The sequence below is a fragment of the Lissotriton helveticus genome, chromosome 12 (assembly GCF_964261635.1).
Source record: "Lissotriton helveticus chromosome 12, aLisHel1.1, whole genome shotgun sequence".
Classification (NCBI taxonomy): domain Eukaryota; kingdom Metazoa; phylum Chordata; class Amphibia; order Caudata; family Salamandridae; genus Lissotriton; species Lissotriton helveticus.
In genome coordinates this window covers 767849688-767868341 of record NC_136073.1, presented here as the reverse complement: position 1 = coordinate 767868341, position 18654 = coordinate 767849688, and the positions used below count along the sequence as shown (strand labels likewise).

Genomic DNA, 18654 nt, shown 5'->3' with positions numbered 1-18654 from the left:
TGCAATTTTCTATGATTTGTTTCTCCTTGCTTTCTTTCCCTTCCCCACTGCCCCTCCCTCTTTTGAGCGTCTGCTCCTCCTCTTCCTCCGTTGGATCTTTGTTTTCCTGTCCTTCTTCGATACTTTGTTTCACATGTTGCTTGCTTATGTTTCATTTGAGGTACTTGTAAAGTGCTCTAATACCGTTTAGGTGCAGTGCGCTATTTAACATTTTTGGGGGTGGATCCTGTAAGAGATTTTTGGTCTTTTCCGACACTCTAGCAAAATAGGTAATAATCTCTCCTTGTGTCTTCTTGGTTGTTCTTTCCCTTGATAGAGAGACACAGCTGGAGATGCCTCGGAGTCTGCTCTGCTCAAGTGCATTGAACTCTCCTGCGGATCAGTCAAGAAGTTGAGAGACCGCAATCCAAAAGTGGCTGAGATCCCATTCAACTCCACCAATAAGTATCAGGTAAGCTGTCAGGAATAAAAGATAAGGCGTGGAAACCATGCTATATCCTCATGACCAATCAGGCTCTATGGCTTGCACTGGTTAGCAATTTTTACAATTCTGTTTCTAGCTTAACAAGAAGGGGTGGCAAATCACTGCTAGCAGGATGAGCAGTGGCATTGGTAGCTTGACTAAGGGTCAACCTATATGGCAAATAACAACTTTCTCAAACTCAGTAAGTACTTCCTGACCTGCCTGTTATCATCAATGTAAGTGCTTGCTGTTTGTTCCAAGTTTCTGACCTGGCTCTCATTAGGTCAAAATCTGTGAATAGGCAAATTATAACCCAGGATCCATGGGTGGTTGAGCCGGCAGTTTATCTCGGGGTTAGCATTAGCATGAAACTGGATCAGATGGTTAAGATAAATAGTGCCCCAATCAACAGGAAAGCTAAACGTGATTTAGGGAGATGGAACAAACTACACCTGTCGATCGGGAGTCATTGCAATATTGCTAAAATGCTACTCTTGCCAAAAGTTCTGTATTTCTTTCATGCTGTTCCTTTCGAGTTTGAAAACTCCTGGTTTAAAATAATGGATGCCATGATTTCTAGATTTATCTGGTCTTATGGTAAAATAAGAATGGTGAGCAGGTATTTGTCTCTACCCAGGAAGAGAAGGGAATGGGCCCTCCCTAACCTCAATCAATCAATCAATCAATCAATCAGCGGTTTATAGAGCGCGCTACTCACCCGCGAGGGTCTCAAGGCGCTGGGGGCGGGGGGGGGGCAGCTCCGGGTCAGTCGTGCCTCAAGCTGTAAGAGCTAGTTGCTGCCTTTCAATACATGCAGCCTGTTTTTCACTTTACAAAAAGACTTGGATCTACCTAATATTGACTTCTACAAAGCCCTACGACTCAAGATTGTGTTCAGTAAACTGAAACCCTCCAATGAGCCAGACCTTCTCACGCTGTGAGTCACCCTTAAAAGAAGAAGTCACAACGCTTCCCACCTCTATAAACTCCTTGACATACATAACGGACAGGCCCTGAGACTATTAAACAGGAAATGGAAACCCCTCCCCCATTCGATGGACTCCACCCACATTGACGAAACTGCCTGGCGGAAATCTGGAGCTCCCCCTTCGAAGCCAAAATCACCCCTGTCCTGGCATAATCCAGATTCTGATCTATCCACAAAAACATATTGGAACCCAACCAGACTACACAAATTAGGGATAAGGGACTCGGTTACATGTGGGCGTGGTGAGCAGTTCTGGATTACCAAATAGGAAAAGTGGACCCCGGCCTATGTGCCCCGCTCCTTTTAGGGGCCCGCGACAACAGATCAAAATAATATTGATTTGATCTTGAAAGAAAATTACAATCAAGCTTTCTAAAATTGTTTCCTATTAATTTTTGTTTAATAACATTAATAATTGTTAATGTTTAGTTTTGTGTTATAAAGTTAGTTTATTAAAATTGTTGGTTGGTAAAATTAAAAACGTATTAGGAGATAATTTGCGAGGGAGCCCCCGAAATTTCGACTGCCTATGGGCCTCCACGGGATTTAATCCGGCAAGGATTGTGAGGAACGACCCAGGGATCTCCAACATATGATCTACCAATGTAAGATGGCTCTTCCGCCATGGACAAAAATGCAAGACCTCCTGCGCTAAATTACAAAGACACCAATAGAAATTGATTTCCTAACAGAAAGTTTAGGATTACTTGCGATTTTGACTCATCTCCCCCCACCTCTTCGCTGGCAGACCTTCTCCTCTCCTTGGGCATCAAAGCTGCTCTCTCTGACTGGAAATCCACCACGTGCGTTTGACAAATGGTGGGGCTTTCTTTGTTCAATCAGAGGAGCTGATAATATCCTACAATCCAAAGTCATGGTCAATCAAGCCCTCAGTACCTACAGAAGAACAAACCACGATAAATCATAAATCCCCCATATTCCCACATCCCCCTCATGGGGTGACATCCACTCTGGCTTTGCCCTATATTTATTTGGTATTTACCCTAGGCTTAATCCTCTATTGTTCAGTGTAGCTGTACCTGCCCCACTCCACTTCACCCCTCTCCACTCCAATCTGCCCTAGACAATTTACCACATTACAATCTACCCCTCCAATCTACCCCACTCCAATCTTCCTCATTCAAATCTACAACATCCCACGCCAATCTACCCCACCACAATCTACTCCACTCCATTCTAATCTACTCTTCCCCAATACACCCCATTGCACTGCAATCTAACCCACTCCAGTCTACCCCACCCAACTCTACCCCACTTAGTCTACCCCTCTCCATTCCAATCTACCCTATTCTAATCCACCCAATCTACCCCACTCCACCCTAATCTACCCCACTCCATTCCAATCTACCCCACTCCACTCCAATCTTCCCCCACTCCAGTCTACTCCACTCCAACCTACCCCTCTCCCATCTATCCCAATTAACTGCACTCCACTCTTCCTCAATCTACCCCACTCCGCTCCAATATACCCCACCCCAATCACACAATTTACCCCATTACAATCTACCCCTCCAATCTACCCCACTACAATCTGCCTCATTTAAATCGACCCCACCTCACCCACCACAATCTAATCTTCTCCATCCTATTGCACTCCAATTTACTCTACCCCACTCCACCCGCTGCAATCTACCCCACTCCACTCTATCCCACCCCACTCTACCCCAATCCAGTCTACCTCCCTCCATTCCAATCTACCCTATTCTAATCCACCCAGTCTACCCCACTCCACCCTAATATACCCCACTACACTCCACTCTTACCTAATTAGTCTCAGTCTAATTCAATTTCGAATCCACTCCAATCTATCCAACTCCACTAAACCCCACTCAATTCCGATCTACCCCACTCCACTCTACACCAATCTACCCCCACTTCAATCTACCTACTCCAATCCACCCAATATACCCTGCTTCATTCCACCCTATCCAATCTACCCCACTCCACTTCACTCTAGTCTAGCACATGCCACTCAAATCTACCTCACTCCAGTCTAATCTAACCCACTCCACCCCAATCCACCACACTCCAATCTACCCTATTCCACCCCAAAGTACTCAACTCCAATCTAACCCACTACAGTCTGCCCCACTCCTATCTACCCCGCTCCCATCCACCAGACTCCAATCTACCCCACTCCACCTCAGTCTACCCCACTCCAAACTATCCCACTCCTAGCTATCTCACTTCAATACAACCCACTTCACTCCAGTCTGCCCCATTTCACTTCAATCTACCCTACCACAATCCACCCACTCTATCCCACTCCAATCTACCCCTCTCCACCCTAATCTACCCACTCTACCCTAATTACCCCACTCAATCTACCCCACCCCAATCTACCAACCCTAATCAACTCCACTCCTTTCTACTCCACTTCAATCTACTCTACCACACTATATCCCACTCAACCCCACCCCGCTGCAATCTACCCAACTCTACTCTACCCCACCCTTCTCTACCGCATTCCAGTTTACCCCGCTCCATTCCCTTCTACCCTATTCTAATCAACCCAATCTACCCCACTCAACCCTAATATACCCCACTCCACTCCACTCTTACCCACTCTGTCTCACTCCACTGCAATCTCGACTCCACTCGATCCTATCCAACTCCACTATACCCCACTCCACTCCAATTTAACCCACTTCACTCTACACCAATCTACCCCACTCTAATCTACCTACTCCAATCCACCCAATCTACTCCACCCCACTCTACCCAATCTACCCCGCTTCATTCCACCCTAACCAATCTAACCCACTCCACTTCACTCTAATCTAACACATGCCACTCAAATCTACCCCACTCCAGTCTGATCTAACCCACTCCACCCCAATCCAATCCACCCCACTCCAATCTATCCTACCTCACTCTACCCCAAACTACTCAACTTCACTCTACCCCATTCCTATCTGTCCCACTCAAATCTACCCTGCTCCCATCTACCAGAATCCATTCTACCACACTCCACCCGAGTCTACCACACTCCAAACTATCCCAATCCTATCTAGCTCACTCTAATCCACCCCACTCCAGTCTGTCCCACTTCACTCCAATCAACCCCACCACAATCCACCCAATCTATCCCACTCCCCCCTAATCTTCCCCACTCCACTCCAGTGTACCCCACTTTACTCCAATGTACCCACCCCACTCTACTGTACTCCACTCCACTCTAATCTACTCCATTCCAATCTACCCCACTCAACTCTAATGCACCCCACTCTAGTCTAATCTGCCACAGTCTAAACTACCTCACTCCAATTCACCCCAATCCACTCCATGCCACTCTTCCCCAACCTACGCCACTCCACTCCAATCTACCCCAATATATCCGAGTCCAATCTGCCCCATTATACTCCAATCTACCACACCTCCATCATAATCTACCCCAATCCACCTCCCTCCATTCTACCCCACTCTACCCTGCTCCACTTTATGCCAATCTAACCCACTCCACTCTACTCCCTATCTAACCTATCCCAGTCTACCCCATCCCACCCCTCTCCATGCCGCTAACTATTAGCCTTGCCGATCAGTAGCCACACTGCTGTGCAACATGGCCAAAACACAATTGCATAGGCAAGACCCATTGGCTTTGCCAGTGCTTGTTAAAGATGGGCCAGTTAAACCATTTGGGGTTAAAGTGTCCAGCTGAAAGAGAACAGGTGTTAATAAATTGTTAAAGTTGTTTATAAAGCCGACGCTGGCAGTGATCAAAATGTTTTGATTTCACCTATTTGGGGTCAAATCTGGCTTATAGGCCTAAGTAAATGGTGGGTGAAAATGGGCTCCCCCAAAAAAATGTCTGGTGTGCCAAAGACCAACTCTTACTTTCTGTGCCTCATTGACCGTCTGCCAATGAGAACGGTTGACAGTCTGACAGCAGTGGAGGTTTTGTTCCATATTTCTGGGTCAACCATTTATACCACGGTATCCTGGAACCAAAAAGTCATGAAATTCTCTCATGTGCAGAGAAAAACTCTCTTCGCATATTGTTAGTTATGTTGTTCCTCACTTTGGGGAAATCTGTCTCTAGGAATTATATGTGATGATACATTTGTTATACCAGACCAGCCAATGCAGATCTTTTTGCAAGTACTTTAGGTCTCACCATGGCTTCAGAAGATGATTTGAGGGAACCGTGATGGCAATGAGGTTAGAAAGGATCAAATTAGTCCGCAGGCTGGTGTGGAGGAGGTACGTCAACCACAACAGTGTTTTGGTGGCCAGCCGCTGAATTTTAAATGAGGCTCTATGCGCTTGGTCAAAATCTAGTCCCTTAGTACAATTGCAGCAATGTGGGCTCACAAAGGTTCTTTGAAGAAGTCCACCTCTTCCAGCCACAGGGACACATTCTGATTAAGAACTTTGTTTATTTGTGAGATGGTGCAACATCAGAGTCCATCTGCCATTTTTGCAGGGGAGCATCATTTTAACTAATGCCATTTGCACATGCCACAGCGAAAGATAACTTGCCCTTTGGGCACTCCACTGGCAACAAGAGAAGACAAAAACAGGCAATGATACAATATGGAGTCTAATGCTCAGGCTGAAGTACTCTGATGGGGGGTTGGTGTTTTAAATTAATCCCATTACCTAACCACTAATATTGCAATATATGCAGTCAAATGGCCTGAAATAATTAGTTTGTGGTGGGAGGGGACTTCAATAGTGGTGGGAGGGGACTTCAATTGCCATTTTGAACCACTCGAGGGCCTAATGGAGGGACCATTCACATCTGAGGATGACTACTGGGGAGTCCCACCCTCCTCCTCGCCTCACCCTAAAGCGTGGTCCCCGCTGGCAATACAGCTCACTTCCCTTACTCTGAACTTTGCACTGAGGGCGTGCAATGGGCGCACTCCCTCCGATACTCCATCAAAGTGCACATTTAACAGAAAGGGGCACGAGTCCCGGCTGGATTACATTTTTATTGATATATCCCTATGGCCTAAAGTACAGGACTTCAAAGTGGCACCTAGAACAGATAGCGACCATAATTGTCTCCTTCTGGAAATTCAGCACCCAACCTTCACTGTAGGGCTGGTAGCCACCGATGCAGGAGGCGATCAGAGGGACATACTCCTGACCTCAAGCAGACGACGGGTGAAATGGGGGAAGTTGGTCAAAAACGAAAATGCCATGAACAAGTTATATGGTATAGCACTCCCCATGCTTCAGGAGGTGGATGCTTTAATCAGTCAACCCAGACCCTTTGACTATAATGAGAGACTCTCCGGCATCCACCAGACCTTGGTCAGGGACCTTGCTGATGTCTTTAACCCAGTGGTCCCCGCAAGAAGGAAAGCCACCCGTATTGCGACTTGGTATACTTCCACCTGTAGGAAAATCAAATCCGACCTACTTTCAGCTATTAAAGAAGGTAGTGATAGGGAGAGGGTTATTACCCTGAGGAGGGAGTATAAGTCTGCGACGGCCAGTGCTAGGGCTGAGTGGGACTGGAACCACTGGCAGGAACTGTTTGAAGCCCTGAAGTGCAGAGACTCCAGGAAGTTCTGGGCTCTGGTAAATAACGGCACCGGGGCGCTCACGCCTGCGGTGGAGCCTAACATTGCCCCCTCTGTGTGGGAGGCCCACTTCGGAGCACTATACCATGCAACTACGCTATGGCCTGACGGGCTGGCGACGGATTTTCCTGGTCCCTCAGACACGCCCCTGGAATTCTCCCTAGGCGAGGTGAAGATAGCGTTGGAGTGTCTGGCTTTGGGGAAGGCACCGGGTTTGGATAAGCTGCCCGGGGACCTGTTCAAGTGCTACCCCGATATTTGGGCCCCGTACCTTCTTATTCTATTCAACGCTATACTAGGAGGTATGGCGGTTCCTTCCTCCTGGCTAGGGGCCGAAATTGTCCCGATCCACAAGAAAGGTTCCCCTCTAAATCCAACTAACTATAGGCCAATTAGTCTTATAGATGTCCCCCAAAAGCTTTTCGCGCGTCTTATCCTGAACCATCTACAAGACTGGGTAGAGGACAATGACATCTTGAGTCCTCTGCAGGCTGGCTTCAGGAAGAACACGTCGACCATGGACCAGATCTTCCGCCTCGTCCTCCTTTACTGGAAGACCGTGACCATCGAGGGGGGAAGACTGTACATGGTCTTCGTGGACCTGAGGTCAGCCTTTGACCTAGTCCCGCGCAGAAAGCTCTGGGAGGTGCTGGAAAAGCTGGGAGTTCCCCCCCAGCTACTTAACATCTTAGTCAGGCTGCATGAAAACAACTATGCGCAGGTCAGGTGTGGGAAAGATGGCAAATTGTCATCAAGGTTCCCCGTTTCTCGAGGGGTGAGGCAGGGTTGTGTCTTGGCACCAACCCTGTTCTGTTTGTATATCAACCATGTCATCTCCCACCTGGAAAATGTCAATAACAACGATGCGCCCTGCCTGGCAGGAAGGAGGGTACCGGCAATTATGTTTGCCGACGACACCCTCCTTCTTTCCAAGTCCCCCATGGGGATCCAGAGGATCCTGGATGGATTTGGACTCTTTTGTGCTCAGCACGGGTTGGAGATAAACACAGAGAAGACAAAATATATGATTTTTAATCCACCCACTAAAACAAGACCTAATCCTACCTTGGGGACGGCCAGTCTCGAGAGGGTGTCCACCTTCATATATCTGGGGGTAACACTACAGGAACACTTATCTTGGGACCACCAGATAGCACGCTCAAGGGTAAAACTGTCTCAACTGTCTGGTGCAATTTTGAAGGTGGCAAACTCTTCGTCCTTTAAGCCTGTGAGCCCGGCCCTCGAAACCTACAGGTCCCAGGCCAAGGCAGCGGCCATTTACGGTTGTGAACTCTGGGGGCATAAAGCGGCGAGGGATTTGTCTACAGTTGAAAACAGTTTCTTGAGGCGATTACTGACCCTTCCGCGTGCAACGCCACTTCTGCCCCTGAGAATGGATTTGGGGCTACCCCCTATTGCAGAGGAGCTTGTGTCAAGACCAGTGAAGTTTTGGCACAGGCTTTGGTCCACGAACGAACTGCGCCATTATAGGGAGGACCTCACTCACGTTATGAGTCTTAATAGTGGCGGAAAAATTCCTTGGCTTGTCTCTGTCAAAAATGAACTGACTTTGATGAATCTCCGTCTCCTCTGGGAGGACCCAGCGCGAGGTTGCCAAGCAATCTCGCGTAAAGCACTGTCAAAAATTTTCAAGGACAGGTCACTTGCTTTCTTGGTAAATGCGCAACACAGCGGCACCCTTACTCTGCGATTTTTAGAATCCAAAAATTCATACACTTTTGAACATTTTATGGATTTTATTTTTCCCATTCTGGCTAGAAAACTTTTTGTCCAATGGAGGCTGGGCACACTGCCTACTAAAACCTTCACATCCAAGTGGTCTAGTACGGCTGACAAATCTTGCCCATGCTGCAAAACCCACTTGGAAGATGATCTTCATATTTTATTTGTGTGCCGCGCCTACCAAAGGCCTAGGAAACGCTGGATAGCACCACTTTGCAAAAACCTGGGGTTTAGAGAGTATGCACAGGCATACAGGATCTTGAAAACTAGCACCCTGGGCCACATCGTGTTTGCTGTTTCAAAATTTCTTATGGCTGTATGGTTGATCAGAAAAAAGATAGGATCTGCTGAACTCTCTGAATTTTAGTATTTTAATTATTCCTATGCTGGGATGGAGTATTTTATAATATGTAATTTTCTAAACATGATGTGTATTTAAATGTATGTGTGTTTTTATTGTCTCTTTTATGGTCTACATGACCGAAATAAAGAATTTTTGGAATTGGAATTAGTTTTCCGTGTTCAAAATACCCCCAGTTTACTCATGGAGGAAGTCTTCTAATGACTACATCGCACAATATATTTTGCCCGTGTTTGCAATTCTTAATGGGAACCATGCCTCAAATACTGAGACTGGTAATGCTGAGTTTTCTGAGAATGATCAGGGCGAGAGAGAAAAAGAGAAAAGAGTTTTAGAGAAAAAACCTTCCATGCAATTTCTGACAAGTAAACAATAATCCCTCAACTCAGTGGGAAAGAAATCACTCATACCTACTTAATTGCAGAAATTTTGGTTTGCTGTTAGAATTCTACGCACTTATCAAAATGGGCATAAACACTGGCATTTCTCATGGAGCATTTGTTGAAAATAGATTTTGCACAAAGTGGAATTCTGATTGTAGCAGAAGTAGCCAACCCAAATTCCATTTGAAGCATAATTATCTCTAAAGCCTCACCTTGATTAAAATTGATTCTAAATTTTCACACATTGTATCTGAGAAATCAGATAGCTGATTTACTTTCATTGTTGTGGTCATTGCTAAATGATCCTAAACCTTGAACTTTTTGAAAATCTTTCCTCTCTGTTTTTTTTGTCAGCTGTCAGTTCATGAGCGGGAGGACAACAAAGAAGGGTACATTCTGGTGATGAAAGGGGCCCCAGAGCGAATACTCGATCGATGCTCCACCATCCTACTACATGGACAGGAAGTGCACCTGGATGAAGAGATGAAGGATGCATTCCAGAATGCATACTTTGAACTGGGGGGACTTGGAGAGAGAGTTTTGGGTGAGTCTGTGTGTCCAGAAGGCACTAAAATTGAGAAGCCTATGGACCCGATTTAGAATTTGGCACACAGGGTGCTCAAGGACAAATGCTGCCAAATAAACTGAGAGGTCCCATTAGTGGCATAACAATCTGTACTTTGTAGCATAGTCATTTTGAACTTTCGTGTATTTATGTGGTGGGGGAAAACAGGCACAAAGACTAAGATGCCGATCACGATGGCGGAAGAACTGCCAGCCATGCGGTGGCGGTCCTTCCGCCATCGGACCGCGATTTCTCCCCCACCAAATTACGATGGCAGGGGGATCAGACTGCGACCATGGTGGATGCAAGGACCGTCCACCACAGAACCGCCACAGGCAATCGCACCGATTGCCTGGCGGAAAGGTTTGCATTCATAAAATGGTGGCGGTGCCTATGATGGCACGCGAAGTTACCTGCTCAATTATCATACTCACCTGGGCCCATAAATATTCACAGTTTGAACAGGTAATCCGGCCTCTACCTCCTGGCTATCAGGATTTTATTCACTTTAGGTCTTTATACCTGTAAACTTTTGACTTACCAATCCTTGTTACCTGTACCTAAATTCCTAAGGGATCGAATAGGGTGTTAGAATAATAAGCAGAATATAGACATTTATCTCCATGAATGATCACAGACTTGGGAAAGTTTAAATGCTTTATCTATGCAAAGTCTTAAATGTCAGAGTCCATACAATAGCAGTCAAAGCCTTTTTGATCAGGAAAATAATAACTAATGCAATGATATGTAGAAATATTACAGGATTTCTTTTAAACATTGATACCTGGGAAGGGTGAGAAAGCGAAACAGTACAATTGACATACCACACAGATTAAATTTACCCAGAATGGTGTGAAAACAAACCCTGGCCACGGGCTGGGGCAAAGACCAGGCTCCCGATTAATCCGGTGCCAAAGGGACAGGATGGGTGGAGATTCAGATCAGGACCAATAAGGATCAGGACAGGACAGATGCAGGTTAGGACAGGTACCCTCAGCTAAGTGCAACGCCAGCGTCACAACCCTCTCTGCGGCTAACAGTCGAACCCAGATTGAGGTATTGATTTTTTCTCTTTTCAGCAATTATCGATTCTTCTGACAGAGTGCTCCGCCAGCAGCTCTGCTCTCGATCTCCTATAGCATGCGTTGGGTCAGTGACAGGTCAGCTACTCGGACAAGTCAGACAATCTAACTAGCTAAGCCTACCTTAGTTATACCATTTTCCAGGGCAATGTACCACCCCCCAGTGTTGCAAATTCATGTATTTCCTTGATTTGATTGGTCAGAGAGGAGAGGTCATCACACCATACCAGTATGAGGTCATTTTCGTTCAATATTTAGTTCAATGTTTCCGCTCATAATTTTACTTTCCCATGCACTTTTATTCCACCTAGCAATATTAGTTTCAATTTATACAATGTTATAACTATTTTGTAAGTTGTCTTCCTCTCGTGGGGTCAAATGTTCATCTTCTCACGAATATTGCGAGTAAGTCAGGACTTGGCTGCGTTTCTGCCAATGCTTCAGAGATTTAGAGTTCCTCTGCGCAGACGCAGCTCTTTCAAGATGGAGTTCAGAAGCACCCTTCAGGCCCACACACACGAACTAGCAGCAAAGTCAAAAAAAGAAACATATTAATGCGATAATAAATTATGGCACTGTAAACCACTTACCTCTACTATATTCCCATGACTTTATTTTAACTATAGTATTAATGGTTAGGCAGATCGAACAATGTTTAGTTAGCGCAAGGGCAGGTGCTTTAGTATGTGATACATGAAGCGGCCATCTTTAATACTAGTGCGCAGCTGCAAGAAATTCCCACCAAGCGAAAGATACGTCACACCACATGAGTGTGGCAGACGCATGCGCAGAAGAGTTCCCGCGTTTTCGGCGACCATTTTAATGCATTCGGGTTACTGTTAGTAAAAGCACATTGTCAAGCTTCCCCTAGATACTAAAAAATGTTGTGTGGTGCAATTATTAATAAGACAAAACATGTTTATTAATTGAGGATTGAATCCGAGCAAGTCTCTTTTCGTATGAAACCTTGCTCCATCACCTAGCAGGCACCGTCCGCCAAATTAGGATGCTGTCTTCAGCCAGCCTTTCTGTGGTGGGGAAACCGCCATTGAAAGACTGGTGGAGATTGGCTTTGGGGGCCCGTTGCGGCCCCCCTTGGGTTGAGGAGGTTTGGGTGCACTGAGGGGGTACCCATGGTACCCCCTACATTTCAGTACACCAAGTGGCAGGCACCGTGTGGTGCCTGCCACGTAGTGCAGTGAAATGCATTACATGCATTTTGAACATTGCGGCGGGTGCTGCAGTCTGCAGCACCCACCACAATGTTAAAGTGCCAAATGCGACCGCCATGGTGCGGCCGCATCCTAATTGGGTGTGTGGGACCGCCGCATGTATTGCGGACGGTCCCGGTCACCACCACGATGGCGGACGGGCTCCATTATGTCCGCCATTGTAATCGGCCCCAAAGTTTTCCTCTGAACACAAAAGCTATGCTAGAAAATTCATCATAAAAACACCAGTGGTTGTATGTTGGAAAAAGTATGGCCATAAGAGTAACCAAAGAAGATTTCAAGTTCTCGACTTGTGACATTTCCCACAAGTGGAAGTTGTGTGAAAAATTGTTTGCTATAGGGAAAATCACAATAATAATAAATGTAATTATTGCAAGAACTTTAACAATGTACATTGATACATTTTTTACTAGGTCATTTGGTGTTGTGATAGGCCTGCTCCGTCGAGTTTTCCCTCTGCTTCCTTATTCTACTCGGAAAACTTTAGTCCAGGCGATGGTACTGAGTCGTCTGGACTACTGTAATGGCCTGTTGATTTCTGCTAATGACGCTTCACTCAGCAGACTGCAGGTAGTCCAGAATACGGAGGCACGGTTGGTCCTCAATGTTCCCTTCAGGACCCCCTCTCGCCCTCTTCTTATGAAGTTGCACTGGCTCCCTATCCGCCAACGGGTCAGATTTAAAATCTGCTGCACCATCCATAAGTCACTGCTTAATTTGGGTCCTTCTTACCTCTCGGAGAAATTCATGCCATACGTAACATCGAGATCCCTCCGCTCGATCTCTAAACACCTTCTTGTGGTGCCTCGAGTAAGAAAGGCAAGATTAGGAGGAAGAGCTCTCTCCATCTTGGCCCTCGATACTGAAATGAGCTTCCCATGTCTTTGAGACAGTGTTTGGATCACAATTCAGGAAGCTGCTTAAGACCACTCTTTTTGGTGCCTGATCTTGATGGAACTGCATCACACCCTCACGGTCCGTCCTAAGCGCAGAGATACCCCTTCGGGGGTCGATTCTAGTGCTATACAAGAAATAAAAATAAAAATAAATAAAATAAATAACCACTATTGTCTTAATTTTTTTCCAAGATTTCCTATGCAAGTCATGACAGTTATGGGCCAGACGTGTCCATAAACTATATTGATATATATATTTGTAATTATTTTTAAATTGATTGTTTGACATTTTTGGTTATATCTGGTATATAATTAAAAGTGGTATAAAGATAAACGCTTTTGACGCGATAGTCTGGTGACTCTTGATTCTTCTATCTGAATGCATCACAAATACACTTCAGTAATCTGTAAATTACTGTATTGTGACCAGAATTCAGCCGCAAAACATTAATACAATACCATTCTGATCTGGTATTTGGAAGGGACGTCTCTTCCAAATACAGTATCAGTATTTGGTCTCAAACCAAAATTGTTATGTTATGTTAAAAAGTTTTTGTAAAGTGCAACAATTACCCGGAGACATCTTGGCGTTGCCATGATAAGGACAAGTGCATGTCCATTAATTATTAAAAATACAGGTTTTGAGAACCTTTATAAAAGTCAATAGGTCGGGCATACGTGAGGAGGGAGTTCCATAGTTTTAAGACCCCCTAACACTAAACCCCCTCCACCTTAAGAAGAAAGCCTAAACTTAGGGACAACCACATTCAAGGCAGTCCTTGAGCTTAGCAACCTTTCTCGCTGGTACCATCTAAACCTATGTTTAAGGAATTTAGGGCCTGAGTCGTCTAAGGCCCATTGGGTGATACAGAAGGCCTTGAAACTCACTCTATGTTTTACTGGAAGCCAATGTAGCTTCTGTAAGACGTGTTTGGCTGGCTGGGTTTTAAGAATTCCCAATAGCAGCCTGGCTGCTGTGTTCTGGAGAACCTGTAGCATGTTGGCATATTGCAAACGTAAGTTGAGATATAAACCATTACAGCAGTTAAGTTTGGCTAAAACAAGAGCAGTTACTACAGTTTTTTTGTAGCGTAGGGGGAATGAACGACAGGATCTTTTGATTATCTTGAGAGTGTAAAAGAATGCTGATATAGTGGCATTCACTTGATCACTGAACACAGGTCTGTTATCCATTAGTATACCCAAAGTCTTAACTATGCTAACAGATGTATTTAAGGTTCCTAACTCTGAAGACCAACAAGGTGACATCCAGAAAGAAGCATCCTTCCCGAACAGTAGAACCTCCATCTTGCTGGAATTTAATTTGAGGCACTTACGGTCCATCCAATCACTGGAAGCTAGCATGCAATTATGACATCTTTGGCCGGTTTATTAAGAGGGTCGGAAAAGAAAATACAATTTGGGTATCGTCGGCATAGGAAGTTAAAAAAGCTGAATTATTTAATCAGCACTGCCAGGGACGTCACATAAATATTAAACAATGTGGGACTTATAGAGGACCCCTGGGGAACTCCATAAGGCAAGACTAAATGTTCTGACTCAAAATCATTCAGGGATACTGTTTGCTCCCTTCCATTTAGGAAGGAACTCAGAAGGGACAGAGCACGTCCCTTAATTCCAATACTGTTGGATGGTCAAACAACAAACTGTGGTTGACCGTATCAAAGGCCCCCAATAAAATCTGTCTTTCCTCAGTGGCCTTTAACATCGCAGTTTCTGTGCTGTGTGCAGCTCCTGAAACTGAACTGGGTGAGGTCCAGGAGCTCATGCATCTGTATAAAAGTAGCCAGTTGCTGATTTAAAGCTTTGTCAATTATTTTGGCAGGAAATGGTAGACTAGATATGGGCCGATAATTGCTAGGGTCATTGGGGTCTAGGCTAGGTTTCTTCAGCAAGGGGAGAATAGATGCCTTTTTCCATAGAGTTGGAAACTGTCCTACAGGGATAAATGTATTAAAACATTTTCATGAGGTGATTGGCAATGACCTAAGGGGTCAGTTGCATAATGGAGGCAGGACAAGGGTTGAGAGGTGAGCCTGAGTTAGTGATTTAAATCAGATCAGTGACTTGTTCATTGGTCAGAGCGGTGAACAACGAAAACATGAGGTTTGCATCCTTGTAGTGGCTTGACCTATATTCTTCAACATCAAAGGTAGAAGATGAAGAGAATTTATTAAAGACAATAATGAATTCATAAATGATCATTAATAAACGTTCGGTAGCATGTTACTGAACCACAGTTTGTGTTTAATACATACCAAAATGCTTTTTTGTGGTTTCATATGGTCCGTTTATGCGAATCAGTCTGTTTGCAACCACATAAAAGTTTGATACAGCTGTCCCTTAGTACCTAATCTGAAACGATTGTTATGCTTCTTGAATCATTGGAGGAGTGTGGCTCAATGGTTAGAGCGGCAGACCCTGATGCAGAGTTCTGGCCAGGGGACCAGGGTTCGATTCCCGCCTCGGCGGGGTCTCGGGCTCAATTTCCTCGGACCTGTTAATTCTCGCCTCGGTGCGTATTCTAATCACAGGCCCCACGCTGCAACTCTGGGCAATAGCTTGCTTAGCCTCCACACCGGCCCCAACAGCGCTAAGGATGCCTGGCTTCACTCTAGGGGTGCCCAGGAGTGGACACTTCACAGGGAAAGCCAGGAGGGGTTCCACAGCGGTATGAGTATCAGTGCCAGGAAGCCGAATAGGCGACACCGCAAGGTGACCGTCTGGTGACAGTGCGCTCTATAAATACCATGACATTTACATTTACATTTGACAATCACATCTAGATCGAGCCCAGTCCCTGCAATGATGGTAGTAGTAACAATAACAAAATATTTATTACGTATTTGGGTCATCCCTGGCCCTCACCACACACACATGCACACCCTTAATGGGAAAAAGAATCTACAGATGGTCATCATCTACTGGGACTTTGTGGGTATATGGTTACTGCCATCTGAAAAATTGCTGACAACACACAAAAATAAAAATAAAAATTTTGTGATGACAACTTCTGGATCCAACCACTACAGGGAGGAATAATAAACAGTCTATTGCGGAATAAAATGTTGAGCTTGAAACTATTACTTTCTTTGGTTCTTCACCAAATTAGCACCTTCTCAGGGCACAATACTTCATCTGGATTTTTGTTTCTTACAAAGGCAGTGCCTGGTGAGACTTGAACTGTAGAATATGCATATTGTGAATGTTTATATTTATGCATTCTCACAGCTCTCTAAGTTGGAAAGGCAACGGTGTTGCTGTTTTAATGCGAACCTTGCTAAAGTCCTTCGTGGCCACATGGTTGAGTTAGACTTAGTATGTTCCATTTGATCCTTTTCCCTCACCTCATTCAGTTTACTATTGCATACAAATATTTAGGGAGAAATATCTGCTAAACCAAATTTACCTCCAGTCAATAAGTGGCACATAGATTTCTGTTGATGTAACATGCCTTTTAGTACTATATGTAGCACACACTCCTATGTATTTGTCATATGCATTTGTTTATGTTGTACTTGCAGTTCTATAAGTAACTAGTGTATATCTGTCAATGGCATACACATTACTGCATCGATCACATGTATTCTACGTATTGCATATATTGGGTTTTCTTCTGCTTGTACAATTACCTCATCTTCAAAACCAGAACATGCAGCATAGTTTACCCAGTTGGTTTATGTCCTGTAAGTGCCTTGAATGTACACTTTGCTGCTCTAGTTAATAGATGCGTTGATCATCTCCCTCTCTTGTTTTCTAGGTTTCTGCCACTACTTTCTGCCTCCAGAACAATTTCCACGTGGGTTCAAGTTTGATATAGATGAACTAAACTTTCCCATCGTCGACCTCTGCTTTATTGGACTGATTTCCATGATTGACCCCCCTCGGGCTGCAGTGCCAGATGCTGTGGGAAAGTGCAGGAGTGCCGGGATCAAGGTGAGATGCTCCTGTGAACCATGACGTTTAAATTATTGTCCAATTTCGTTGGTTGTATTATTTTACTTCAGTAGTTTTAGCCTTTTGTTCTGAGTTTCACTTCTTTCACTTTAGCCTTCATTGACTGGACAACTCTGGAAGGACAGAAAGACCACATCAATTCCACACTTTAGTAGTGTGCGTAAAACTGATATAATAACTGTGTACTTAAAGTGATAGTCAAAAGACAAGTTCAACACAGCCCAGACACACTGTTATGACCTGTGCCCTATCCATGTCAAACAGTAACACGCTGATCAAACTGACCAAAACCCACATCAGTCCAAAAGTACCTCATAATCCAACCACTAAATAACCACAAAACTTTCCACCATTCCAGTCCAGTGCTCCTATCTACTCCACCAGTTATGTAGTGGAGTCTATCAAAGTAGTCTCACTATCAGAAATTAAATGTAGATAATTGCAATGCCATAAACAACTACCAAAATTGAAAATCCTGCTTTTGCTGTATGAAATTGCTTCTAGATTCACAAGGTGCTATGTATGATTCCCCCATCTAGTGGTTGGGTCTGGAGCTGCTGGATTTCAAAACTGTTTTATACTCTTGGTGGGCGTTGACATAGGGAGAACCTGACTATGACATATGCAGTACACCTCCAAAGCCCCCTAAATTGACCACCATTAGAGATACTTTTTATCCGCCATTGGGTCTGTAGGTGTGCCTAGGGTGCTCTCTCAAACGTTTTTGAAAATTCATCAAGAGATCTTGAAAGAAAACCATTATTGAGATCGCAGTAGATATTGACACTCAATGCTTGATTTAAATTGCTGTGATATTCCCGGGAGACTTTGACCTAGTGGGATAATGACATTTTCTGAAGGTTGGTTCCCTCAGATTCCTTGACACCATTTTGTAGTGTGAACATGATTTTCAAATTCTGCACAAACTCCCATTGAAAATATGTTCTCAACTACAAACATCCAGTAAGTATGTTCTGCCTTCCAAGGGGCTATACGTCCTAGGATTAATTTGCAGGTAAAACCCAAATTATTTAATTCACAAGGACAAGGTAATATTTGCACATTGTAAGGCTGCAAATATAGCAAGAATGTTTAAACTGGAGAGGTAGAAGAGAAATATCTGTCTTTGGAGGACATTGACTTATGGGAAATGGATGAGGTTGAGGCTTTGGAAACTTAAGGTAAACAACAGGTGTACTAAGTCCTCGAGGAAATTGATCCACAGGTTGAAAGTTCAGTGTATAATAAAGCAGACCCTAAGTGTACATTGCACAATCTAAAAAGCAGTCAGAGGTGATGAGCGACACAGCATCCAAGCTGCCGATAAAAATGGCAGTCGAAAACTTTAGAGAAAAAACTGGGACCACACAAATACATGTCCTTGGTGTCAAAAGATATTCGGTCGAAG

The 18654-nt window shown here is 44.6% G+C and overlaps 1 protein-coding gene across 3 annotated transcripts in view; it reads left to right on the top strand.

The window, feature by feature from the left end:
* Positions 1–18654, top strand: part of LOC144799042 (sodium/potassium-transporting ATPase subunit alpha-2) — a 364518-nt gene that overhangs the window by 279121 nt on the left and 66743 nt on the right. For all 3 annotated transcript variants that reach the window (XM_078670200.1, XM_078670201.1, XM_078670203.1), the window contains 3 exons: positions 317–451; positions 9848–10037; positions 17050–17225. In XM_078670200.1, coding sequence (XP_078526326.1) covers positions 317–451; positions 9848–10037; positions 17050–17225 — 501 coding nt within the window. The remainder of the gene's footprint in view (positions 1–316; positions 452–9847; positions 10038–17049; positions 17226–18654) is intronic.